The 21995-nt window shown below is 47.0% G+C and overlaps 1 protein-coding gene across 2 annotated transcripts; it reads left to right on the top strand.

The window, feature by feature from the left end:
• The first annotated feature begins 3412 nt into the window (after positions 1-3412).
• Positions 3413-19904, top strand: CSRNP1 (cysteine and serine rich nuclear protein 1). Of its 2 annotated transcripts, none has more exons than XM_090047780.1 (5): positions 3413-3529; positions 10364-10565; positions 13229-13488; positions 14060-14356; positions 15714-19904. In XM_090047780.1, the coding sequence occupies exons 2-5, from the start codon at positions 10388-10390 to the stop codon at positions 16722-16724; spliced, it is 1746 nt and encodes a 581-aa protein (XP_089903906.1). In that variant the 5' UTR covers positions 3413-3529; positions 10364-10387; the 3' UTR covers positions 16725-19904. The 2 variants fall into 2 exon arrangements, with proteins under 2 accessions (XP_089903906.1, XP_089903907.1); XM_090047781.1 differs by lacking the exon at positions 3413-3529 and adding an exon at positions 3770-9918.
• Positions 19905-21995: the final 2091 nt, after the last annotated feature.

Genomic DNA, 21995 nt, shown 5'->3' with positions numbered 1-21995 from the left:
CGCATAGCCTGGCATAGCAGTCGGTGTTTGCCCGCTCCTGAGAGATGTGACTGGTATCAGGCTTGTGAGTGGCATCAGGCTCAGTTCTCTTTGAAACAGAGCAACCACCCCTGCTTCTTTCTTTTGCTTTTAGGAGTCTTCCAGATAAGGCACCTCAAGCAAAAAACCCAAAAAAGAATGAAAAACAGCATTACTGAAACTCCCTTACATGGGGAGTACCAGTGCTGTGTGACTTATGGGGTCTTTCCAAACAGCAGGAAAAGGGGGCTTTAGTTGGGTCGTGCAGCCTCTGACCGGCCCCATGCCCTTCACTGTCATCCAGGCCCTTTTTCCAGCCCTCCTTGTCGTTACCTTCCTCCTTCCACCCCAGAAGCAGCTGCATTTCCTGGGTGGTTCATCAAAGCCAATTCTAAAAGCCTTGCCGCAGTCAGCACTGAGCAGGTGATCCTCAAACACCAACTTTTCTGCACCAGATGATGCTCTCGACTCCCAAAACAAATGCTCTTCTCCCAGCTTGGCAACAGTGGCAGCCGGAGGAAACGCTACACGGACACACCGACATCAAGAAAATGGACGCTGATGTCACGACTTAAGAAGCCACCGACTCCAGCGGCGCGGCCACCTCAGCCAAGTGGCTGCCCATCTCCACCAGCCACGAACTCCGAGAAGTCCGATTGAGATTGAACATAAGGAAAAACTTCTTCACAGTCCGGGTGTCCAGGGTCTGGAACAGACTCCCCTGGAGGGAGTGCAAGCACCTACTCTGGACTCATTCAAAAGGCGTCTGGATGTTTATCTTGAGGGGATCACTTGATCCTTGCAGACTTCACTTGATCCCTGCAGACTCCCTGCCTCTGGCAGGGGGCTGGGCTCGATGATCTTGCGAGGTCCCTTTCAGCCCCTGGTGTCTATGAATCTACAAAATAAAGCATTTCTCCCTTGAAGCATCAAGCGTAGTGGCTTCTTAACCTGGCCAGGGAAATACCATGTATCTGTGTCCAAGAAAGCAGTTTTCCTGAACTGTCTTGCAGGAGAACTGCCCTCCTGGCGTGGTTCGGTACCCGCTGAGATGCAGAGGCTTTCAGCCCAGTTTATGGAAACGCGAGTCCCCTGCCTTGCTTGCTCCAAGGGCCATTCGGCTGAGAGCAAACAAAAGTTGCGGGCATCTGAACCCCAAACCTCCGGGCTTGGGCCTGCATGTAGGATGACTGCCAAAGATTTTGGAAACATCTGAAGCCCCAGGTGAGAGTGGAGGATGTTTGCCAGTAGTAGGGCCACTCAAGACCATCCCGGGGGGGGGGGGGGGAATCAGGGTGACAGCCCCAGGCCCTGTGCTTTGGGGGCCCAGGCGGAGCCTGGTGGAGTGGCTGTCGCAACTCTGCACCGCCGCCACCAGCTTTGCATCTGGCCACTCGCTGCCCTCCCCCACCGGCATCTGTGCATGCAGGGATTGGGGTGGGGGTGGGCCCTGCACAAACTGGTTTGCCCTGAGCCGCGCACACCCTGCTTGGGTTGGCTTAGTGGCCACTTACGGTTCTGGACTCTTGGATTTGGAATCAGTTTTGGCTAATTTGGCCTTGGACGCAATTGACACACACACACACACACACACACACACACACACACACACACACACACACACACACACACACTTTATCGTGCATCTGCTGATGCATGACAAACAGGTCCAAGGAGGTGATACTTCCCCTCTATCGGGCGCTGGTCAGGCTGCAGCTGGAGGACTGCGTCCAGTTCTGGGCACCACACTTCAAGAGGGACGTGGATAACCTGGAGAGGGTCCAGAGGGGGCCACTCTTATGGTGAAGGGCTTGCAGGCCAAGCCCTACGAGGAGAGACTGGGGCACCTGGACCACTTCAGCCTCCGCAAGAGAAGGCTGAGAGGCGACCTTGTGGCTCCCTATGAATTCATCATGGGGGCGCAGAAGGGAATTGGGGAGGCTCTACTCACCGAGGCGCCCCTGGGGGTCACAAGAAATAATGGCCATAAGCTAGCAGAGAGCAGATTTCGACTAGACGTTGTGAGGAACTTCTTCACAGTTCGAGTGGCCAAGGTCTGGACTGGGCTTCCAAGGGAGGTGGCGCCCCCCCCTACCCTGGGGGTCTACAAGAGGAGGTTGGATGGGCATCTGGCTGGGGTCGTCTGAACCCAGCGCTCTTTCCTGCCCAGGCAGGGGGTCGGACTTGATGATCTATTGAAGTCCCTTCCGACCCTAACATCTATGAATCTATGCATCTATATATACACGTATACATATACACACACACACAAACGTTTTGAGTTTCAACCTTTTGCACTTACAACGTTTATACATTGGCACCCTGTTTCACCTTTCTGATGCCAGTTTTGACTTTACAGCGCTTGATCCGATGCCACGCCACGCCAGTGAACAAGTTCGCTGCGTTGCCTATCTCCCATCTGTCCAAACTTCCTTGGACACTTTCCTTAAGAAAGCAGACAAGACTCCAGAAAACCTACAGCCGAGAAGCCTGAGAAGACTCCCGACAAAACCCCTTCAAGAAGTCCAACCAGGAGCCCTTCAAAAAGTGCAGCAAAGTTGCCTCAGAGGAGTCCTTCCAAATCAACAGGATGCCTATTTACAATATAAACACATTACTGTAGCTGTGTTACTCATCTATAACCGATTGGGTGCAAAATTCGGGGTGGGGGGTTGGTGAAAACGGGGTACCATCCGGCCTTGGCTCGGAAACCAACCCCCCGTTTACAACACTGTTTCCTGTGGGAAAATCAGTTCCGAGTTGCAATGTTTTGGCTTGAGGCGGTTCTGTGTCCTGAGTCTGAGGCCTGGCCCTGTGTGTGTGCGTGTGCGTGTGTGTGTGTGTATACGTGTGTGTGTATATATGTATGTGTGTATGTGTATATGTATGTGTATATATGTGTATATGTATATACGTGTGTGTATGTATGTGTATATACATGTGTATGTGTGTATATATGTATGTGTATATACGTGTGTATATGTATGTGTATATACGTGTGTGTATATATATGTATATACGTGTGTATGTGTGTGTATATGTATGTGTATATACACGTGTGTATATATACGTGTGTATGTGTGTGTGTGTATCTATATATAGACACACGCGCGCGCGCGCGCGCACGCACAGAGGCAGTCCTCAGCCTCCCCACGCGCGCGTGTGCATCTCCCGGGAAGCCGGGAGGGGAGCGGGGGGAGGGGCGGCGAAGAAGCCCCCGCGCGCAGCCCCGCCGCCCGGGAGGCCGGAGCCGCGCACCGGGGCTTCTCGGCCGCCGGCGGCCCCGCGCTCCCATTTCGCGGGCGGGCAAGCGGAGGCCGGCGGGCCCCGGGGGCCGAGCGCGGCGGCGGGGCGGGGCCGTCACCGCCTGCGTCAGCCCGGAGTTTTCCCGTGACGGCGGCGGGGGCGGGGCGGGGCGGGGCGGGCGCAGCGCGGAGCCCGCGGAGCCAGGCGCGGGCGCGCAGACCTGCCGCAGCCCCGCGCGGTGCGAGCCGAGCCGCGCTCCGTCCCGGTAGGTGCGGGGCCGGGAGCTCCCCCAGGCCTGCCCGCGGCGGCGGGCCGGGGCCGGGCCGGGGCCGGGGCCGGGGCCGGGGCGGGGGGTGCCCGGGCCGCGCGCGCTCGCGGGTTTCGTGCTCGTGCATCCCGCCCCAGCGCCGGGACTTGCGCGCCTGCGGCCGGAGCCGCTTTGTGGTGGCCTCTGCGCGGCCGCGGCGGCGGGGGCTGGGCTGGGCTCGGGCTGCTCCAGATGCCGGGGCAGAAGGAGAAACTTTTGACGCTCCGGGCTGACTCAGGCTTTTATTCGGCGGCACTGAATAATTCAGCCTCTGCCATCGCCTGCTCGGCAAGAGGCTATTTTTACCCAGAGGAAGGTTATGAAACCTTAAACCCAGCTGTGTTAAAATGATCTAGGCTGAGCTGGAAAGCCTGGCTCCTGTGCCGGGGAGCCTGCCCCTTGCTGCACGCTTCCCGGCGTGTGTCGAGGCTGGCGCTTCTCATGGGCGCTTTCTGAGAAAGCGTAACTCAAAATCTGCTGGAAGGGCGGAGGATGTGACAGTGGTATTATGGAAACCACTTGAGTAAATACTCAGCTTATTAAAAGAGCTTGAATGACTGTGCAGCGAACCAGGGGCAGAGTCCTGAGGATTAAATAATGGCAGGGCTGCCGGGGAAGCATCCCGGGAGGGTGCCGCAGGGGAAAGCGGTGCTCCACACTACATTTCTGCTAATGCGAGATACCAAGGTCATCTGACCTTCAGTAAACAGCGGCATGTAGATGAGTGCCACCTAGTCTGAAAAGAGACGGCAACAATTGCACTTTCGTTCTCCAGCCGTGCTCCGGGAGTGTTTTCAGTCATGCCTGACTAAAATGTGTGCGGTTGTTTTTAAACTAATATTTACTCCTGTCAGCCCTGCACAGCTCCCAGCGCTCGGGGGAAGTGAGTCGGATCCTAAGCTGACTCACGACCAGAATCGGTAACTCTTTTTCAGCCAGAAAATCTGTACGGGCAGAAGGAATCCACCTTGATTCCCATGTTTGAGGCTGATGTTTTGGGGAGGGATCCTCTTTTTTTTGCTTGCAAAGCATGCAGACTTTGACAGAGAGCCTTCTACGAGAAGATATTTCAAGTCCATTACATTTTACAAAGTTGCTTTGCAGAATAAAGTTGACTTCCCATTACTTCTGCACCAGTTCTGCGTTCATCCAGGCTCTGGCATCCTCCCAACATAAAACTGCATTTTCAAATACCCCTGTCGGTGGATAAACACTGCAGGAGGGGGCGCGGGTCCAGCTTACGGCCGCGGAGATTAGCAGCTGCCGAAATTACAACTACTGGCTTGAGCATCAGAAGTTTCTGAGTTTTTATGCCCGTGGCTGCTCGAGTGCCCCCTGCTTTATACACAGTGTAGCCGGGTATAACGGCCTCAAAAGTCTCATGTAAATAATTTCCTCTTCAGCAACAAAAAGGAACAGTGAGTTGCATATACAGCCCTAATGTGGCAACGTGAAGTTTGGTATAAATAGACTAAACCAGCCCTGAGACTGTGTTTGGTTGCTCTCCTCTTTGGCTGGCTAAACAAATGCCAAACCTTCTTAAATCGAAATGACTCGAAATATTTACTGTTGACATGTCGCCCAAGAGTAGGGTAGTTGCACTGGAATGCAAGGAATTAATGTTTTATTAGGGCTTTACCCTGCAACTTGCCGAGAGCCAGGAATAGGATTTAGCAGACTGCAGTTTGCTTCCCCCTCCCCACTAGATATCAACCCCCTCTCCTCCCTCCTGCCCAAGTTTGATGTTTTAAAAAGAGAGAGAGGGAGGAATGCACATCTGGGCTAAATATTTGTTAGAAAGTATTCCCAGGACAGTGGGAGTTGTGATGCCAGAGAGGAATTCCTGTGGGTTTGATCCATTGCATTATGTACTTGTTCAAAAAGCTGTTTTCAGTAAAATAGATGAGTAAGAAGTTGTAGCCAAGAACAGAATGTCTTTTTGGCAGCTAAAAGGGAGATGGGATTATTTTATTTCAGGTTATATTTTTTAAAAAAAGGTAAAACCCCTCCCATAGCATACAGCACTTGCAGACTTTGCAACTGCAATTTTAGGAGCTTTTTTTTTCCCCCCCAGGCTGCCGTTTGCAGTTTCTATGGCTTCATCTTAAATCCCTATCTGCGTCCTGTGTAGAAAAGAGAACTGTGGAATTGCAGCAATTAAAATATCCTTGCTGGTTATGAATCAGCTTTCTAGTTTTATGGGCTGAGCAGCCAGTGCTTTACGAGACGTCAGATTTTCGAGGCGCTGTGCAATCCATTAGCCCAAATCCTGCTCTCAGATGCTTGGGGGTGTTGTGGAAAGGATGACTCTCCTCTCAGTTGAACACTTTTCAGGGGGGTAGACAGTATTGGTACAGTTCATGCAAAGGTTTTGAAAACGGTACCTGGGAAATGTTCCAACTCAAAATCATAAAAAGAGGAGGCTGAGGGGGGAGGGGGCTAGAATTAATGTGTAATGGGTGGAGGGAGCAGTTCACTAAAAGCTTTTTCCCATTAATTGAGAATCGTGTTTGCACGAACTCTACTTATGAATTGACAATGCAATAAATATTTCAAATAACTTTGTCACCCCTTAGTATCTCCCCCTCCCCCACATTTTTAGCTCATTACATCTGCATGGAGAGAAGTGGCAGATAATTTTCCTTCTTCCGTTGGTAGGAAAGTAGTTAGTGCAAGATGATCACTTTTGTAAAGGGCACTTGCGTTAAGTAACCCTAAATTACAACCTCCCTTTATCACGCCTTGTATTTGCCTTAATGATCATTGGACTCGGTTTATCTGAGATGTAATTTACTGTTCCCCATAAATAAACCCAGGCTGGTGGGCATGTCTGCGCTAGGATGTTAGCTTTTATTTGAGGACTTCTGCGCTTGATAGCGAGACCACCATCCAAGGGGGGTTATTTAGACCTGCCATTTTGAGAATCAGCCTGGAATTGCAGGCCTAATTAAGCAAATGGAAAAGGGCTATTTTGTACGGGGTCATGTGTTTTGTCATAGCCTTGACTTTCAGTATTTCTATCACGTCCATCTTGGGCGGCAAATGGAAGTGTGGTGGTTGCAATTCTCAGCTGCACAGGGGTAGCCCATCCATGTCCCCAGGCTGCCGGATGGGGTTCTTGAAGCCGGGCAGGGGCAGGGGCTGGCGGTGCAGAGGCAGTGCCTTGGCCAGACTTTGGCTGTTGGTTAGACCATGGAAGATGGTTGTGGCTGACTGCACTGTAGGTGGCCTGTGAGCAGAAATTTCGAAGGTAATAACTCTTATAAAGCAGTGGTTTACATTGTTCTGGGGAAAAAAATGTCTCTGGCAGTAAGAGAGCTTGACAAGAAAGGATTATTTTTTCCCCCACTTTAGCTTTAGTTTTGTAGGGTGACCTTGACTACTTCTATAATACCTATATCAGTTGAAGGCAGGTAGTCAAAATTGCGTGGGCTTGTTTGGCTTGGGTTTTACTGCTTTGGCCAATCCTTTTGCAACAAGAATGATGGTATCTGCTGTTTGGTGTCCATCACGATAGGCTCCGGGAGGGGGTGACTTTCATCCCCCTGTTCAAGTGTGGGCTCCCTTGCTAAGTCACGTAGCCTGAAGCCTGTGTGTTGGGGTTGAGTCTGGCAGCGGTGTAGCGCGTTCCTGTACGCCGTGTACACACGGGGGCAAGTCTGCTTTACAAATGAGATGCCCACCAGCAGGGAGGCACTAGGGAGCAAAGGAAGATTAGCCTTCAATGCAGCTGGGGGTGGTTTCAAACCACTGTGCTTTGCAAGGGGGAAAAAACCCTCAAATAGGAACAGCTAAGTAAAATTTCAGCCACTCCTCATTTTCCAACTTTATAATTGGAACACAGTAGTTAAACTGAGCTGGAAAAAACCTCAAGTCTCTGCACAGACCTGACTTCAGAGCCTTTGCAGAGAAGATTGGGTCTCTAGGCTGCCTACCTCCTGGTCATTTTGGAAAAGAAGAGGGAGCCTGGAGTACACTCAGGAGTCAAAACCTGAAGGGACATTTATGTTGGCAGCCAAGGTTGCTTTTTTGGAAGCTCAGACTGTTTCATTTTTGTCTGATGGAGCTGGGGAGCTAAACGGAAAGTAGCAAAAGGGGTTAAGCCAGGTGTCAGGTTGGACATGTGGTGTTACTGATGCAAGATATCAAAATCCACCTTCTTCCCATCTGTTTTGGATTAAGGCCAAAAAAACAACCCTGGCAAAACCACCTGCAGCATTTCTTTTGTCGTCTTGACATGCTGGTGCTATCGAGAAACACTATAAAGAGAGATTGGGGAAACGGTTCCCTTTTCACTAACATGAAAATATAGTTAGCAAAAATGTTCTTTATTAAGCCCAATAAAGGAGCAGTCTTTCCCTTCAGATTCGAAACGCGCCTGGCCTGGTACCTTTGTGGCTGCCTGGGGTTCAACGCAGCCACATTGTAGTAAATGATTAACTCCCTTTATAACCAAAGAGCCATTGCATCCAGCTTTTTTTTTTTCCTTAACCTTTTAGAGGCTATTGTCTAAAGAAAATCTGTAAACATAGTTAATCAGTGTTTGTACAGAGCTATAAAGATATAAAGCATACTTTATATAGTGCTAAGTATTATTAGGCAGCACTATTGAGATATTTAAAATCCCATCATTAAGAGGTTTTGAAATCTCTGTATTTTTGCATGCTTGGCACAAGGTTTTACATTCTTATGGCAGAATTAACATACACAGACATGCAAAGGGGAGAGATCATAATGCAGATATTGGCACAAAGAATACGTTAGTTTTCTGCAAAAGCCTAACCTGGATGTGCTCGGAGGAGGAGGTCCTGGCCTTCTGTAGTGTGTAACACTGGTCTTGCTAAAGCTTTGTCGAAGGATCTCAGGTTTGTTTCAAATATATACCTGACACGTCCTTGAGTTCTGGTTTCGTGTAGCTTTCAAGGATGCTGTTGTAGCTGGCTTGTAAATTAAGAATATAAACGGAGCAGACTTGTGAGATTCCCGCTTTCCCACCTTCGGGAAACTCTGTGCAGCTCTGACCAGCAGCAGGGTAAGCGCTTGGCTGCCTTCACCAGATGTTTTCAGTTGAGTCCTCAGCTGTGATTCAACCCTTCCTAAAATGTTGATTCGGTGTAGTGCATCTAGAAAAGAGAAAGGAGCAAGCGTCCTTCTGCTTTCCTCCCCTTCTTTGCTGCCTGTTCAGCTGTGCTTGGCTGGATCCAGCTCCTTAGGCTGCAGTGACAGCAGTTCTCAGAACAGCCTTCGTTTCACAGACTGCTGAAGTCGCTTACTAAAAAGCAGCAGTTCTTGGGCCATGCCCAGCGACTGGAGTTGGCATCTTCCCTCCCTCAGCAAAACAGCGGGTGACTCGTATGAGCTGCACCTAGTTTTGGTCCAAGGGAGTTTCTGCCTTATAGCTGCAGAGCTCCTGGCTGTCATGATTTACAACCTCCCGCGATTTTTGCACGCTCGCTCACTCGCACGCAGGTTTGAATCAATCAAAACGAATCATTCTTCCAGGAATAATCTTGTCGTGATGTCTGGTTACACGCTCACCCACTTCAAACCTAAATACATCCGGAGTAATTTCTATAAAAAGAGAGGCGTCTAGCACATTGCAGCTTGCGTTTAAAAGGAGAAGATGTCCTTGGTCTAAGCAGAGGCCTTGCCAACTGTGGCCTGGTCTCTGGGGGGTCTCGGAAAGAGCGTAGGTGACATGATTCAGTTGGCATATCATGCAACCGTGTGTCGTCTCTTCGCTGCGGGAAACTGTTGTTGCAAAAACATGAAGGAATTAAGTTTGGAGTCTTTTGGTGGGAAGAGCTTTGGGAGAGAACGAACAAAATGTAGAGCACCAGACAACCGCCCTGCTTTTAATGAGCTGCTGATTTTAATGGGTGCTGTGTCGGAGATATGGCCCCGAATAAACAAAAATGGTTTATTGGACAGTGGGTTGAATGCGAGCAAAACTGACGGCAAAGGATGTTTCTTGCATTTACTATATTTGTATTTCAGTGCTTCGTTTAATAAGCCTGCGACTGTTTCCCCAGGAGACTGTGACAAGTAAATCACGCCGACAGATTGTTTTCTGCAAACTGGCTGATTTTTGTAATTAGCACAGTGTTGGAGCTGAAGCTGCACAGAAAGTGGTCCGGGGCAGGGAGCGGACATACAGGCTTCACTACACAGAACAAAATACTTGTCGTCCAGTGACATATTTTGGTGGATTGACTGCGTGCAGGGAAGATCTCTTGTCCTTGTGTCTGCGTGTACTTAGGGCGCTGCTTTTAAGTGAAGCCTTTCCTTTGCGGGGAGGATGCAAGCGACATCTTAGTTGACGCTTAGAAGAGCCGCCTGCCACGCTTGTAAGTAGGGTAAATTAGGCCAAGATGCGAGAGCTACCCGGTGGGAGAGACTTGGATGGTTTCACAGACAAGAGAGAACCTGTGCCTCTTACAGCTGTGACCTGGGGAAAGCTGTCATGGGGTGGGGGATTAGTGGATGCAGCAACTGAACCGTGTCCTGTCGGAGCCGTGCGGCGATAACCTCACTTTTGCACAAGTAGCACACTGTGAATACGTGGAGGTGACCTGAGCGTGCCTGCCTCTGATCTCCTGTAGGTAGCGGTGGTTACAACCTTGTTGAATTTCAGCTGAGCTGTCAAAGCGAGGTGCACGAGGCCTCGGGAGCTCCCTGCCTGGGTGAATCGCACCTCTGGTTAAAGAGAAAAAAGAAGCCAAAAACAAAGCAACCAGCCAGCGTCTGTTGTTGCCCTTGTTTCATTTTCCCCTTCTCCCTTCCTTTTTGCAGTTATATGAAACGTCCAGAGTAACCATGAGCGGAGTATTGAAAAGGAAGTACGATGAACTGGAGGATGACGCCACCTACTGCTCCTCCTCCTCCTCCTGCTCCCCGTTCTCGTCGTCTTCCGCTTCCTCTGGCTGGGAGTCGGATGAGGAAAACTCCCGAGGAGAAGCCAGGCCCAGCACTGCCTTAACCACCAACTTCACCCGTAAGTATCTCGCAGCGATGCTTGTCGCCGGACCTGCCCGGCGGAGCAGAGTTTGCAGGGATCGAGCCAGCTGTTGCAACCTCACAGCTGCACGTGCAGACAGATTCTACTTTTCCTCCAAAAAGTCTGCCAAATACTTTGATTCAGTGTAAGCTGGACTGGCCATGATGACAAATGAATATCATCCTATCATTTTTTCCCCCAGTTTAATTAGCTTGTATTTTAAAGATTCCTTTCTTCAGCTGCTCGGGTTTTTTTTTCCATTGCGAGCCCTGCTTCCCAAAGGTAAAAACCTGGTGCTGTGATTGCCCCTGAAGTGTCTAAGTGGATAATGAGGGGCTTGAAGACTAGTATTAGGTGCCCAAAATAAAAAAAAAAAATGAAACACTTAAAAAAGATTAACTGGTAACTCAGTTAGCGCAAACCACTTCAGAACTTGTTTCCTAAGCAAACAGGGTAGTCTGCCAAATAACGTGACACCTTTGACGCTGGCACTGCTGCTCGTCCGGACAGATGCTGTTTTGTTTTCGCAGCAGCTCCTAGTCGCACGTGGGAAACACGGAGGGACCTTCTTGTGTCGGGTCTTTTACCTGCCGTCTGAAAAGCTGCAGCAAGAGGCATCTTCAACAGGGGGACATGGCTTTACCAAGTAAATTGTACTCAAGGCCTGAGACTGCCTTGTGGTTAAGGTCCACTTAGCAGACCCACACAAACAAACACGCGTTGGTCTGAAAAGGCTTTAGCAGCCTTGTGATAATAAAGAGTCCCATTCTTTTTTTGTCTTCTAGGTTTTGTGAAATAACAGTGATTTTTTTCGTAGTGTATGGCTCAGTTGAGAAGTGTCAGAGATGAGTAAACAATCTGGGGGGCAAGAAGCAAATGCCAAAGTGGAACCCACTGGGTACCAGATTTTTGTTTTAATTCATATTTTTAAGCGGTGAGCCCTAAGCATGACAAATCCTGCGCACAGTGAAAAGATACCATTTGCATGGCTCCAGTAACTCGTACACAGTCTCTAAGGCTCCTCTGGAATATTTTGCAGAAACTGCTATCATGGTTGCTCAAACAGTTCTTTAGATTAAAAATGAACTGGCTGTTATATTTTGAGAAATGTGTCTTGCTAAAAGTCTGACTGTCCTGCCTTGTTTCCCTAAGCTGCAGGAACACCAGAACCCCCCTCCTCCCTCCCAAGTTATCCGGTATCCTTTGGGGTCCTGGCTGGTCATTACAATTTGGCTCCGTAGTTTGCCCTGCTGTGGTTTGCCTTGTAGTTCATACACTGGCTTTGGGGTCCAGAGAGCTAGGTTTAATTCTTGGCTTTGCCATTGACTCTCTTTGTAGCTGCAGTGGAGGGGAAGGGGATGTCATTTGACCTTCCTGTACCTAACTTATGATCCCATTATATAAAATCCATCAGCAGTCCTGTCTGTTGAGACGGTAGGTGTTTCCAGGAATGGACTCTCACAGCGTTTGTGTACAGCTCTTTGCATCCAGCTGTTCAGTAACCAACAGACTTAAGCTAAACCAGTGTAGGCAGTGGTTTGACCAGCCTGAGTGCCTCTGTGCTAGCAGGTAACACTGCTTTGGTTGTGCACGTAGTTGGTTTACTGCCTTTGGAAACAGATGTTCCACTATAACTAGAGACTTTCCATCCACAATGCCTGGTCGTACTTGAAAGAGAGAGATATTTTTGTGATTTCTTACTTGGTCTAATAAAAGGTCTCATCTCTGAACCAAGAGTACTAGAGTTTTGCATTTCTTGTGGTCTCAAACCAACAGGGCTGCTGAATACATCCCGGGTCTTGCTTGTACATTTGTCAGTAGTTTGGGCTGTAAAATTAGCCCCTTTTGTGCTGACAAAACCTTCATCTGCCATGAGCATTCTGGCTAATGCACTCGATTTCTGGAATTGCTCTTGCAGATTAGCAAATCCCCAGCTGTTCTGTTCACACTAGCAAATGTAGAACTAGGTATCTCAGGAGAGATTACTTTTTAAACTTTCTAAATATATAAAGCATGTTTCAGCAGTTTAAGATAAACCGGAGTCATGTATTGTCATGTTTATATTGGGATCACCTGCCTAAAGATTACCATCTTTGCAGCTGCTCTCAAATTAGTCTCCTGAGAATAAACTGTAGATTCATAGTTCCTCCCAGTGGATGGTAAAAGGAAGTACCATAAAAAACAGCAGTTCTGTTATTTTATGCTCTGCCTCATAAGCTTCAACAACAAGCCATTTGGGCATCTGCATAACAGCATCCGAGGTGTAAGTGCAGAGTTTCCTCAACGTTGTGGCCCTGGCAACATGCACGTGGGTCCTGAGGATGTATAAAATAACACACGTGTGTGGAACATGTTGTGTGTTATGCTCTGCTGTGTTTGAGAGGATGTTTAAGGAAATTGGTATGGGAAGGAGAAAGAGTAGTTGCCTCTTAGGCTGAACCTGAGGGATGGTTCTGGCTAGGATTTCTTGTTCGGTCTTTGAAATAAATGACTTCTTAACATGCAAGAAGCAATCTACAGATAGGCTGACCGAACACCATGCTGCTGATTTGTATAGAGTAACTGAAACTCCTGCGCTGTTTTGCACCTGATAACATTTATGCACATCTGTTCATAAGACAGGAATTTCGATTTCATGTGCCTTGTCGCTTCTGTTTTAGCAACATCCATCCTGAAGAAAACCAAGCGGTTAAAGAAGAGCAATGTGGATTTCGACCGGGTCACTGTGTTCTACTTTCCACGCTGCCAGGGGTTCACCAGTGTGCCTAGCCGTGGTGGCTGTACCCTGGGGATGGTGAGCAAACACAGCTCGTCCAGGCAGTTCACCCTGGCCGAATTCTCAAAGGAACAGGAGACCGTCCGGCGGGAGAAGATCGAAGAGCGATTAAAAGAGGAGAAATTGGAGGCACTGAAATGGAAAGTGAGTACCGCTGCTAGCTTGTGAACTTAGTAGTTCACGGCAGCTCTTCTACTTAGGGGCATCTTGGAAGCCTTACTATTAGTTGTAACATAAAGTGACTTTCCCTCGAAGCACAAGTTCTAGTCCAGCTCTAGTCAGCTCTCCAGCCTTGAACAATAGAGAACAGACACTGAATTTCATCCATTTAATAACTCTGCTCTATGGCCTTCATGGGGCTCTTATGGGTAACAGTGAGGTGTCTGGTCAGCGTTCCCCCTTCCTCTATTCAGAAGCATTTAGCAGCTGTCTGCTGCAGCATCTCAAAAGCTGCTGTGTTCCAGGGGCAGGGTAAGAGCCGGCTCCCTCCTGTCCTGTAATCTGCCCCTGCTCCGCGGGGTAGGGCTCGCTGAGTGAGCGTACTTCTGTCATTCCTCTTTGTGGCCCTTTTAAGAAATGCTGAGATGCAGTCATGGAGAGGGGGGGTGTTTTTTCCCTGTGTGTGCATGGTTAGAGGGCTGCCTCCTGACCAGCTCGGCATTAGTGTCTACTGTGTGCAGCGCCTGAGCCTGCTTTCCTCCCTTCTTGCGCGCAGCTAACCATGAACGGCACGAAAGAATCTGAGGAGGCCAACCAGCTCACCATTGAGGACATCTCTGACGACGACATCGACCTGAGCAACGTGGACCTGGAGGATGGCTTTTTCCTCCAGCCCTACCCTGCCAAAAAGAGGCGTGTTCTGCTCAAAGCCATGGGGGTTAAGAAGATTGACAAAGAGGAGAAACGGGAGCTGCATAACATCCGCCTGTCACGTGAGGACTGTGGCTGTGACTGCCAGGAGTTCTGCGATCCAGAGACCTGCAGCTGTAGCTTAGCAGGCATTAAATGTCAGGTACGTGCAGTTCGCTTGGCTGCGCGTGGTGTGTTTCAGCAGCACGGGGTGTAAGTGGGTGAGGCTGGGAATGAAACGAGGGCGAAACATAATATTGGAAGGTCCTTTACATGGGTTGGAACTACGCACAAGCGAGGGTCACAAACCTAGCCCTAAGCAGAAGGAAAAGCAGGGGCCTCTCAGCTTTCAACATACGTGATTGGAGAGTGGAAGGCTAGCTAGTTTGGAGTCAGCACATTTGAACAGATTCTCGTGCTGCCATTGCTAGGTTGTAAAACATGTTAGTTCTAACTTGCATTCAAAAAGCGGTTTCCATTAAAGGACACTATCTGAAGTGCCAAGTTGCAACCTACCTTAAAGATGATACCGGCGTGGGTTTTTGACAGCCCCCTTGGAACGGGCTATGGGTGCTGCACTACTTAGCACTTCCCAGTGCCTCCGTCTTTTGCATGTTCCTGCAACCTTTTCACCTTCAGGGAAATGCACTAGGATTTTGCACTCTGAACAGTTTCAAACAAGGCCGCTGTTTGTTTAATGAGCTTCTTGCTCACGAAACCAGGAGAAGGTAGACTGGAAGGCTACGCTGTAGGCCCATGCCTGCACATTAACGCACTGCTTTTAGGTTTCATGCCAGGTCTCGTGTCCCCTGAAGTCCCTCCCACTTAGTTTGTGACAACTCGAGTGAGGTCAAGCTAGGCTCTTCAGTGCTGCTGCACGTGGTAGTGGGTCACTTGACACAGCCCTCAAAATCCACCTCCCTTACTGGCCTTGCTGATAGGGTGAGGCTGGGTTAGATGTAGACAACTCAGATTTTGTTGCCCTGTATCTCAGTCTGAGATGCATCTGTTGTAGGCATCCATGTTTGTTTTTTCCTTTTTTTAGGTGCATTCTGGTTTTAAATATGGCCGGGGGGGCTGCACTTAGTTGGACAGGGGTATGTTCATTCACTCGCTGCCATGGCCGTGGGGATGGAAGTGTGTTTGTTGTGTCCAGTGTGCGTCACACATTCCTCTGCCCCGGCCAGAACTAGGAGAGTACGAGTCTACAGCGGGTGCCAAGTAGAGCAGTCACTCTTCTAGCTCAGGGTAGGGACTTGGGATGGCTCTGGTTACAGGCATAAAAGATAAGTCACTGTGTAACTTTTGAAACTCATGTTTTGCTGTGAAGCTGATTTTTCAACGTCATTGGCAAAAAGCAATTTCAATACAGCTTCTCAGGTGTTATTAGTGTTAGGGTTGTTTTCACTCCTTGTGGTGACTTTTGCAAAAGTTGGCATTTTGGAGCATTGTGTATAGTAATGCTTCTGCTGAAAGCACCAGTAAATCTCCTAACACGTGGCATCTCCTTTCCCCGTCAGATGGATCACACGTCGTTCCCTTGCGGCTGCACAAAGGACGGCTGCGGAAACACGCAAGGGAGAATAGAGTTCAATCAGGCACGGGTGCAAACGCACTTCATCCACACCATCATGAAACTGGAACTGGAAAAGAAACAGCAGAGTAGTGAAAAGACCGTCGAGCCCGAGGCGACGTTCCGGGACAGGCTCCATCAGTTGGGGTGTTCGGTGGGGAAACCGGTGTTCGAGGAGCGAGCCATCCCACTGACACCAGCATTTCAGTTCAACATGGACCTGGAGACCGCTGGGGAGAACAGCTGCAGCAGCGACATGACGGACTCCTCCGTCTCCTCCAACCAGAGCGAGGATTCGGAAGAGCAGTACGAGAGCGTCCCATCTGATAAGTCACAGTCTGACGTCGACGACGACGGCTTGGCGAGGATACTCCACTTCAACGATTCCGACGTAGAGGAAAACAGTAACAATTGCCAAGATAATCTGAGCTGTTTCCATCCCACTGATTTCTTTAGCGCTAACATTGAAGACCAGTGTGACGCAAATGCTGAAAAACTCAGCACTGGAAACTACTCTAGCCATTTGTCAAACATCTCCGAATGCCTGGATGAAAATGCCAATCAGGACGCTAGTTGTTTTCTGGAGGACACTGCCGATTCGCACTGTGACGGGCTTTCTTGCTGCATGTCATCCCCAGCAGAGCAGTGTTCAAAGAGCTACACAGATCTCAGCCTTTCCTCTGACTCCTTGGATTTCTTTCAGTCATTCTCAGACTATAATTTGGGACCTCTTTACAACTCCTTAAAGGAATACGAGAACCTGGATAACTTTTCAGCCTTGCAATTCCAGCTGCCTAATTTTCCTGGCTTCCCCCAGGCTGGAGACCAGAGCTCTTGCTTCCTGGAGTCTCTCATTGGCTTGTCTGAATCTGTCCCAGAAACCCCGGCCCCTTTCACAGACAATCAGCTTTTAGAAGATGCCATTAAGTCATCTCTAATGGAAACAGTGAAAGTTTAAAAACGGCCAACTTTGGCCAGCTGAATATTAAAACTGTAATGAAGAACTGCGTGATGGCAAACTTTCACTGAAGGAGGAACATACTGCAAAAGACTTTCTCAGCCGACAAATTGGTGTTGTTTTTTTTTAGTCTCTAGAACATGGACATTTTGAAATACTGCAGCTACAATCAGTTCTCTTGCTGTTTGTGCAAAATTTAAAAACTTTCATGGTTTGGGAAAACACATTAGAAGACTTTCTCTGAGTATCGATTTACCTGTGCTTTGTACAAAAAAACCCCCAAAACCAAAAAAAAAAAAAGATTGAGACATACTCCTTGTTAACATTGTTAGTCATAACACGGCCCCTTCTAGAAACTTTTCAGTGTCGCAGAAACTTTTTGAAACAACTTTTGAATCTCTATTGTGAAAAAGGATTTGCATAAGGGTGAGCCCAACGTGCTCTTATGTTTAAATCAGACAAGGTTTACAGAAGAAAATCCATACACTAGAAACATAATCATATTTCATCTATTTATTGCAAATTCCAGAATGAAATAGCCACCGAAGCTTGAACTAGCATGAAACCTTATTTAAATTGGTAATACCTCAGATGTATTATGTGTACAATCATGTTTTTTGCATAATATATCTGTATTTATTTATTTTTTACCTTTTAGTACATGAATAGCACTGTGGTTTATCAATGACCTGGAAGTGCAATAAAGTCTTTAGCGGCATGCATCCTAAAGACGACAACACTGTTTTGGAAAGACTGAAAGACGTTAACTTTAGGGGTTGTCAAATCCCTTTCCAGTCCTTGTCTAACATTTCTTAAAAGAGCCTCAAGCTGGCGAGGGTGTCTTCATAACTGCATCCTCTTTGGTAGCTAAAAATCCTTTAAGGGAGAGAACTATACAGAGGGGTGTGATGTCCATAATTCTGCTATGGAAAACAAACCCATCAACTATTCAAGAAATAATATGAACTATATTTAAAACAAAAAACAAAAAAAAAACCTTTTTCATAAATTATTTTATAATTTATTTAAGTTCCTAAGGATTTGGCCATGAGATCTTTTAGGAGATCTATTATGGTGCCTGAATATGCAGAGGAACCATTAGCAGCAGAAGGTGTAACGAGAACCTCTCCAGCCTGTAGAACGGAGAGCAAAGCAAAGCTGTAGCAACACTGCTCGTGCTCCCGATTCAAGTGTTCCTTACTACTCTGAAGCGTAAAGGGTATAACAGTGATAAAGCATAGTAGGCCAGACTATTTATACTTGTTTTATAGATGAATTGATGAATAAATTAAAATGACAATGAAGGTATTGGATTATTTATTGCTTTTATATAGTTTTAGGAAAACCTAAAAAATGACTTAAAGCTGAAATAATTTGGAAGACTTTTTTTAAAAGAGAAAGAGTAGCATTTTAAAGGGTATTAGAGGCCTTCTGAGGCATGTGTGTTTAAACCAATCTGCAAACATGACACTATTTGGCCACTGCATACGATTGGATGTAATCTGTATTTTATTAGTACACTAAGTGCCTATGCCAGCAGTACTAATGTGTGTTGGTCTAGTTTGTATATCATGGTGTAAACCTACCAGCTTTAAAAAAAAAAGTGGAAACAGTGAAATTCTTTTCTGTGATGCAATCAATACCTGTAATTGAGCAATAGCCAGGTGGCACGTAGGGATACACTTTTCTGTATGGATCCTGGCATAGACTTTGAAAAATGCCCTGATCCGCCCGTTTGAACAAGAGCTGTGCGTGTGACATACCCCACAGACTGCACTGAATTCAAGTGAATGTCATCTGCGTTGCTAAATAGCATATGCAGTGATCCAGGCAAGAAAAGATTGAGGTCAGTCAGTTTGATTTTCTTTCTTTTTTACATTAAAACAAAACCCATCCTTGTGAAAAGCTTAGACGACACACTTCCATTGACTGAACTATGAGTAGCCCAGACAACAGAAATCACCCAGTTTGTACCTGCTAGTTATCAAGTGATTGCTTGTATATACAAATTGGCACGGGGAAGTTGCCCACAGCCAACCAGCAGTTAGGAAATTCTCGTGTCTAAATATTGCAAAGCTGTTACGGTTTTTGGTTCTGTTTTGTTTTTTTTCTTAACGTAGATCTCTTGGATTGAGCCAATCGACCTTAAAATGGACGTAAGTTATTTTGAGCAAACTAAGCTGACCCTCTGCAGCTGCGACTAACAGCTGGGTTTCACTCTGGCTGCAGGCTGCATTGCTGAGGAGTCATTGGTGCTGTCTGATTTTTAACTTCAGCAGGCTCTGGTCGTCTCCCTGGGACCCTGCGTCTTCCCAGCCGGAGTCCCGGTTACCCTGCCTGAGCCGCGGCATTCCTTCCACACTGGACCCCTTACCGAGGACCCCGCACTGTGCTGCACCGAGCCATGGTACATTTGGTCACAAGTTTCACCTAGCAAGCGTTGCTGGATGGCACTTGGCTGGCAGTGCAGGAGGGCCGCTGTAGACATACATACTACTGGCAGATGGAGGATTCCAAGTATTTTTTTTGTACTGAAAGATCCCATTCAATTATCTAATTGGTGGTAGTTTCTGTCCTTCAGACTGCATCAACCATACTGACAAAAAGTGTCTGGTACCGTTCTGTATTTATTGGCACTAATGTAAGATTATGTTTTAGAACATTCCTAGGTTTCTCTGCATATATAAATATATATATATATAATTTTAAAAATGAGTGATGGGGATAAAAACTCCTGCCTTCATGAATTTTTTTTTCCTATAATTTATTCCTTTTTTGCGTCAGTGCCAAAAAAAAAAAAGATTTGTTCTTCCTTTTTTTTTTTAGGGCACTGAACTGTAAATATATCTATTTTTTTCCTCTCGGTATCTGTGTAAAAAGTTGCCTGTTAAACAGTTTAAAAACTGGGTATTTATTGACACAATCTGTAATTATCTAATGTATTGATTGAAACGCTTTGGTTTCAACATAGCTTTATTTTAGCTTCCTTTGTGTATATATTGTGATTGTTGCTTAAAGGTACAAATAAGAAGAAAGAAAAAAAAAAAAAAGCTTTATTTTTACTTTATCCATTTTCATTTGTTACCAAAAGCATATTTGTCTACAGCTGCTGTCTCTCATTTCATCAAAGCGATATGAAGAAATTTCCATTACACTTTCAATAAAACCATTTTGTTTGAATATGGTAGTGTCTTTGCCTTGCTTACTGCTATTTGTGTGTTATTTTCTTTTCATGCTGGTTTAAAGGTTTGCTGGCTTACAAGTCCAGAATACAATACATTGGGCTTTTCCCCGCCCAACTATTCTAAATTAGAAGAAAAAAATCTTTGCAGCCACTAGTTGCAGGCACTCCTGAATCTCTGTATAAGTATTTACTAGCCTCCTTTATGCACCTGCCTTCCAGGTACATCCTCACTAAGAAAGCAGGACTGTTCTTCACATTACTTGTCATGAGGGTTTAGTCTGAAGACGAGAGAAGAGGAGGGGAAGAGCAACTTGAGGCCTCAGTGGACGTGTCTACACGTGCTTTACTGCAGAGTAGACTAATTTACTGCGCAGTAAAGCATTATCATCCACAAGTGCGCTGCAATTAGGGCACCGTAGATTAATTTACTCTTGGCGTCGGATAGTGCTGGCTGCATGGCACCATAGAAATGTAAGGCTGGAAGAGACCTCGAAAACCACTGCTCTAGACCGAGCCTGGCAGATATTTGTCTTTTAAACCCTCTAATGAAGATTTCACAGCCTGCCCAGGTAACCTGCCCTGGGGTCTTTCCTAATGCACAGCATAAATCTTCCTTGTTGCAAATGAAAGCTGGCTTTTTGCCTTCCGTGTTCTCCAGTGAAGGCAGAGAACATTTACTCCCTATCTTCTTTATGGTGAGCCTTTCCCTGTTGGATGACGGGTAGTGTCCCCTGTCTTCTCTTTCTTAGACAAACCAAACCCAATTCATTCAGCCTTTCCTCAAACTCCTGTTTTTTAACCATCACATCCTTCCTACTGATGAGCTGCTTTCTGCAGTTGTTGCGGTACTCCTACTAGCTAGTACATCCCAGGATGGGACTTGCCTTTTTTGCAGTAGCAACATAACCTTCTTGACACGTTGAGTTTTTCTCATCCGTTCTAACCCGCAGCCCCTGCGCCTTCTTGGGAAGGATGGCATATAAATAAATAATACGTCCATACTGCTGTCTGGCCAAATATTTCCCCATTTTTTTGCATTTGGGTTCTTCCTGCGTGTAGCGGTTGTCGATATTTTGTCTTGCTGATTTCAGACCCTCTCTCCAACCTGCTCAGAATATTTTTAATTCCTACCACATCCTTCATAGCGCTTGCATCCCCTGCCAGTGGGGAGTCAGCTGCAGACTTCATAAGTGTGCTTTCTACCCTGCCGGCCAAGTCATTAATAAAAATATTGTATGGAACTGGGCCTTGGACAGACCTGGAGCACCCCAGTTGAAATATCGACCCAGTTTGACTGATAACGATGCACTTAGATTCAAAAACAGTTTGAAAATTGCTCTCAATCTTGTAATGATTGCAGTTAGATAATATTTGCGTGGCGGATGAGAATGTAGTCGGGGAGAGCATCGAAAGCCTTCAAAATATATTGCAACTATTGCTTCGCTTTAGCCATTAAGCCAGTTACTGTGTCTAGGAAGGACATGTGATAGGTTTGAAGCAATCTCTTTTTGATAAATGAATTTTGACTGTTCCTAGGTTTGAGAGATTTTTTTAAGTCACCTTATTATCTACTAGGTACTGACAAATTAATAAGCTGTTCCAAAATCTTTCTAGGGCTCAAACCTAGGCCAGCCGGTCCACAATTCCTCTTCGGTTTTCCTTTCTCCAGCTAGTACAAATTAAGAACATACCTTTATCCCCTGCTGAAGATAAGGCTTTAGGCTCTGCCAAGGCAACCTTTTTTTACCACAAACTAATGGACTGATTATAAATAGAATTATAAAAAATGAGGGTGAGGAGGGACTTCAGGAAGTCACAACTAGTCCAGCCCCCTGCACAAAGCGGGACCAGCCCCAGCTAGATCGTCCCAGCCAGGGCTTGTCTGTTCTCAGTGGTGACGTGACAGAACAAGGAGCAATGGTCTCAACTTGCAGCAAGAGAAGTTGACACCATCGCCACCACCTCTCTGGGTAACCTGTTCCAGTGCTTTACTACCCTGCGCGTGAGCAAGGTTTCCCTAACATCCAACCTAAACCTCCCTTGCTGCAACTTGAATGCAGGTAAGGGAGCTCACTTCTTTGTCCAGA

This window comes from Crocodylus siamensis, chromosome 5, assembly GCF_052110815.1.
Source record: "Crocodylus siamensis isolate JL-2025a chromosome 5, ASM5211081v1, whole genome shotgun sequence".
Taxonomy (NCBI): Eukaryota; Metazoa; Chordata; order Crocodylia; family Crocodylidae; genus Crocodylus; species Crocodylus siamensis.
This window is presented reverse-complemented; position numbering and strand designations above follow the sequence as displayed.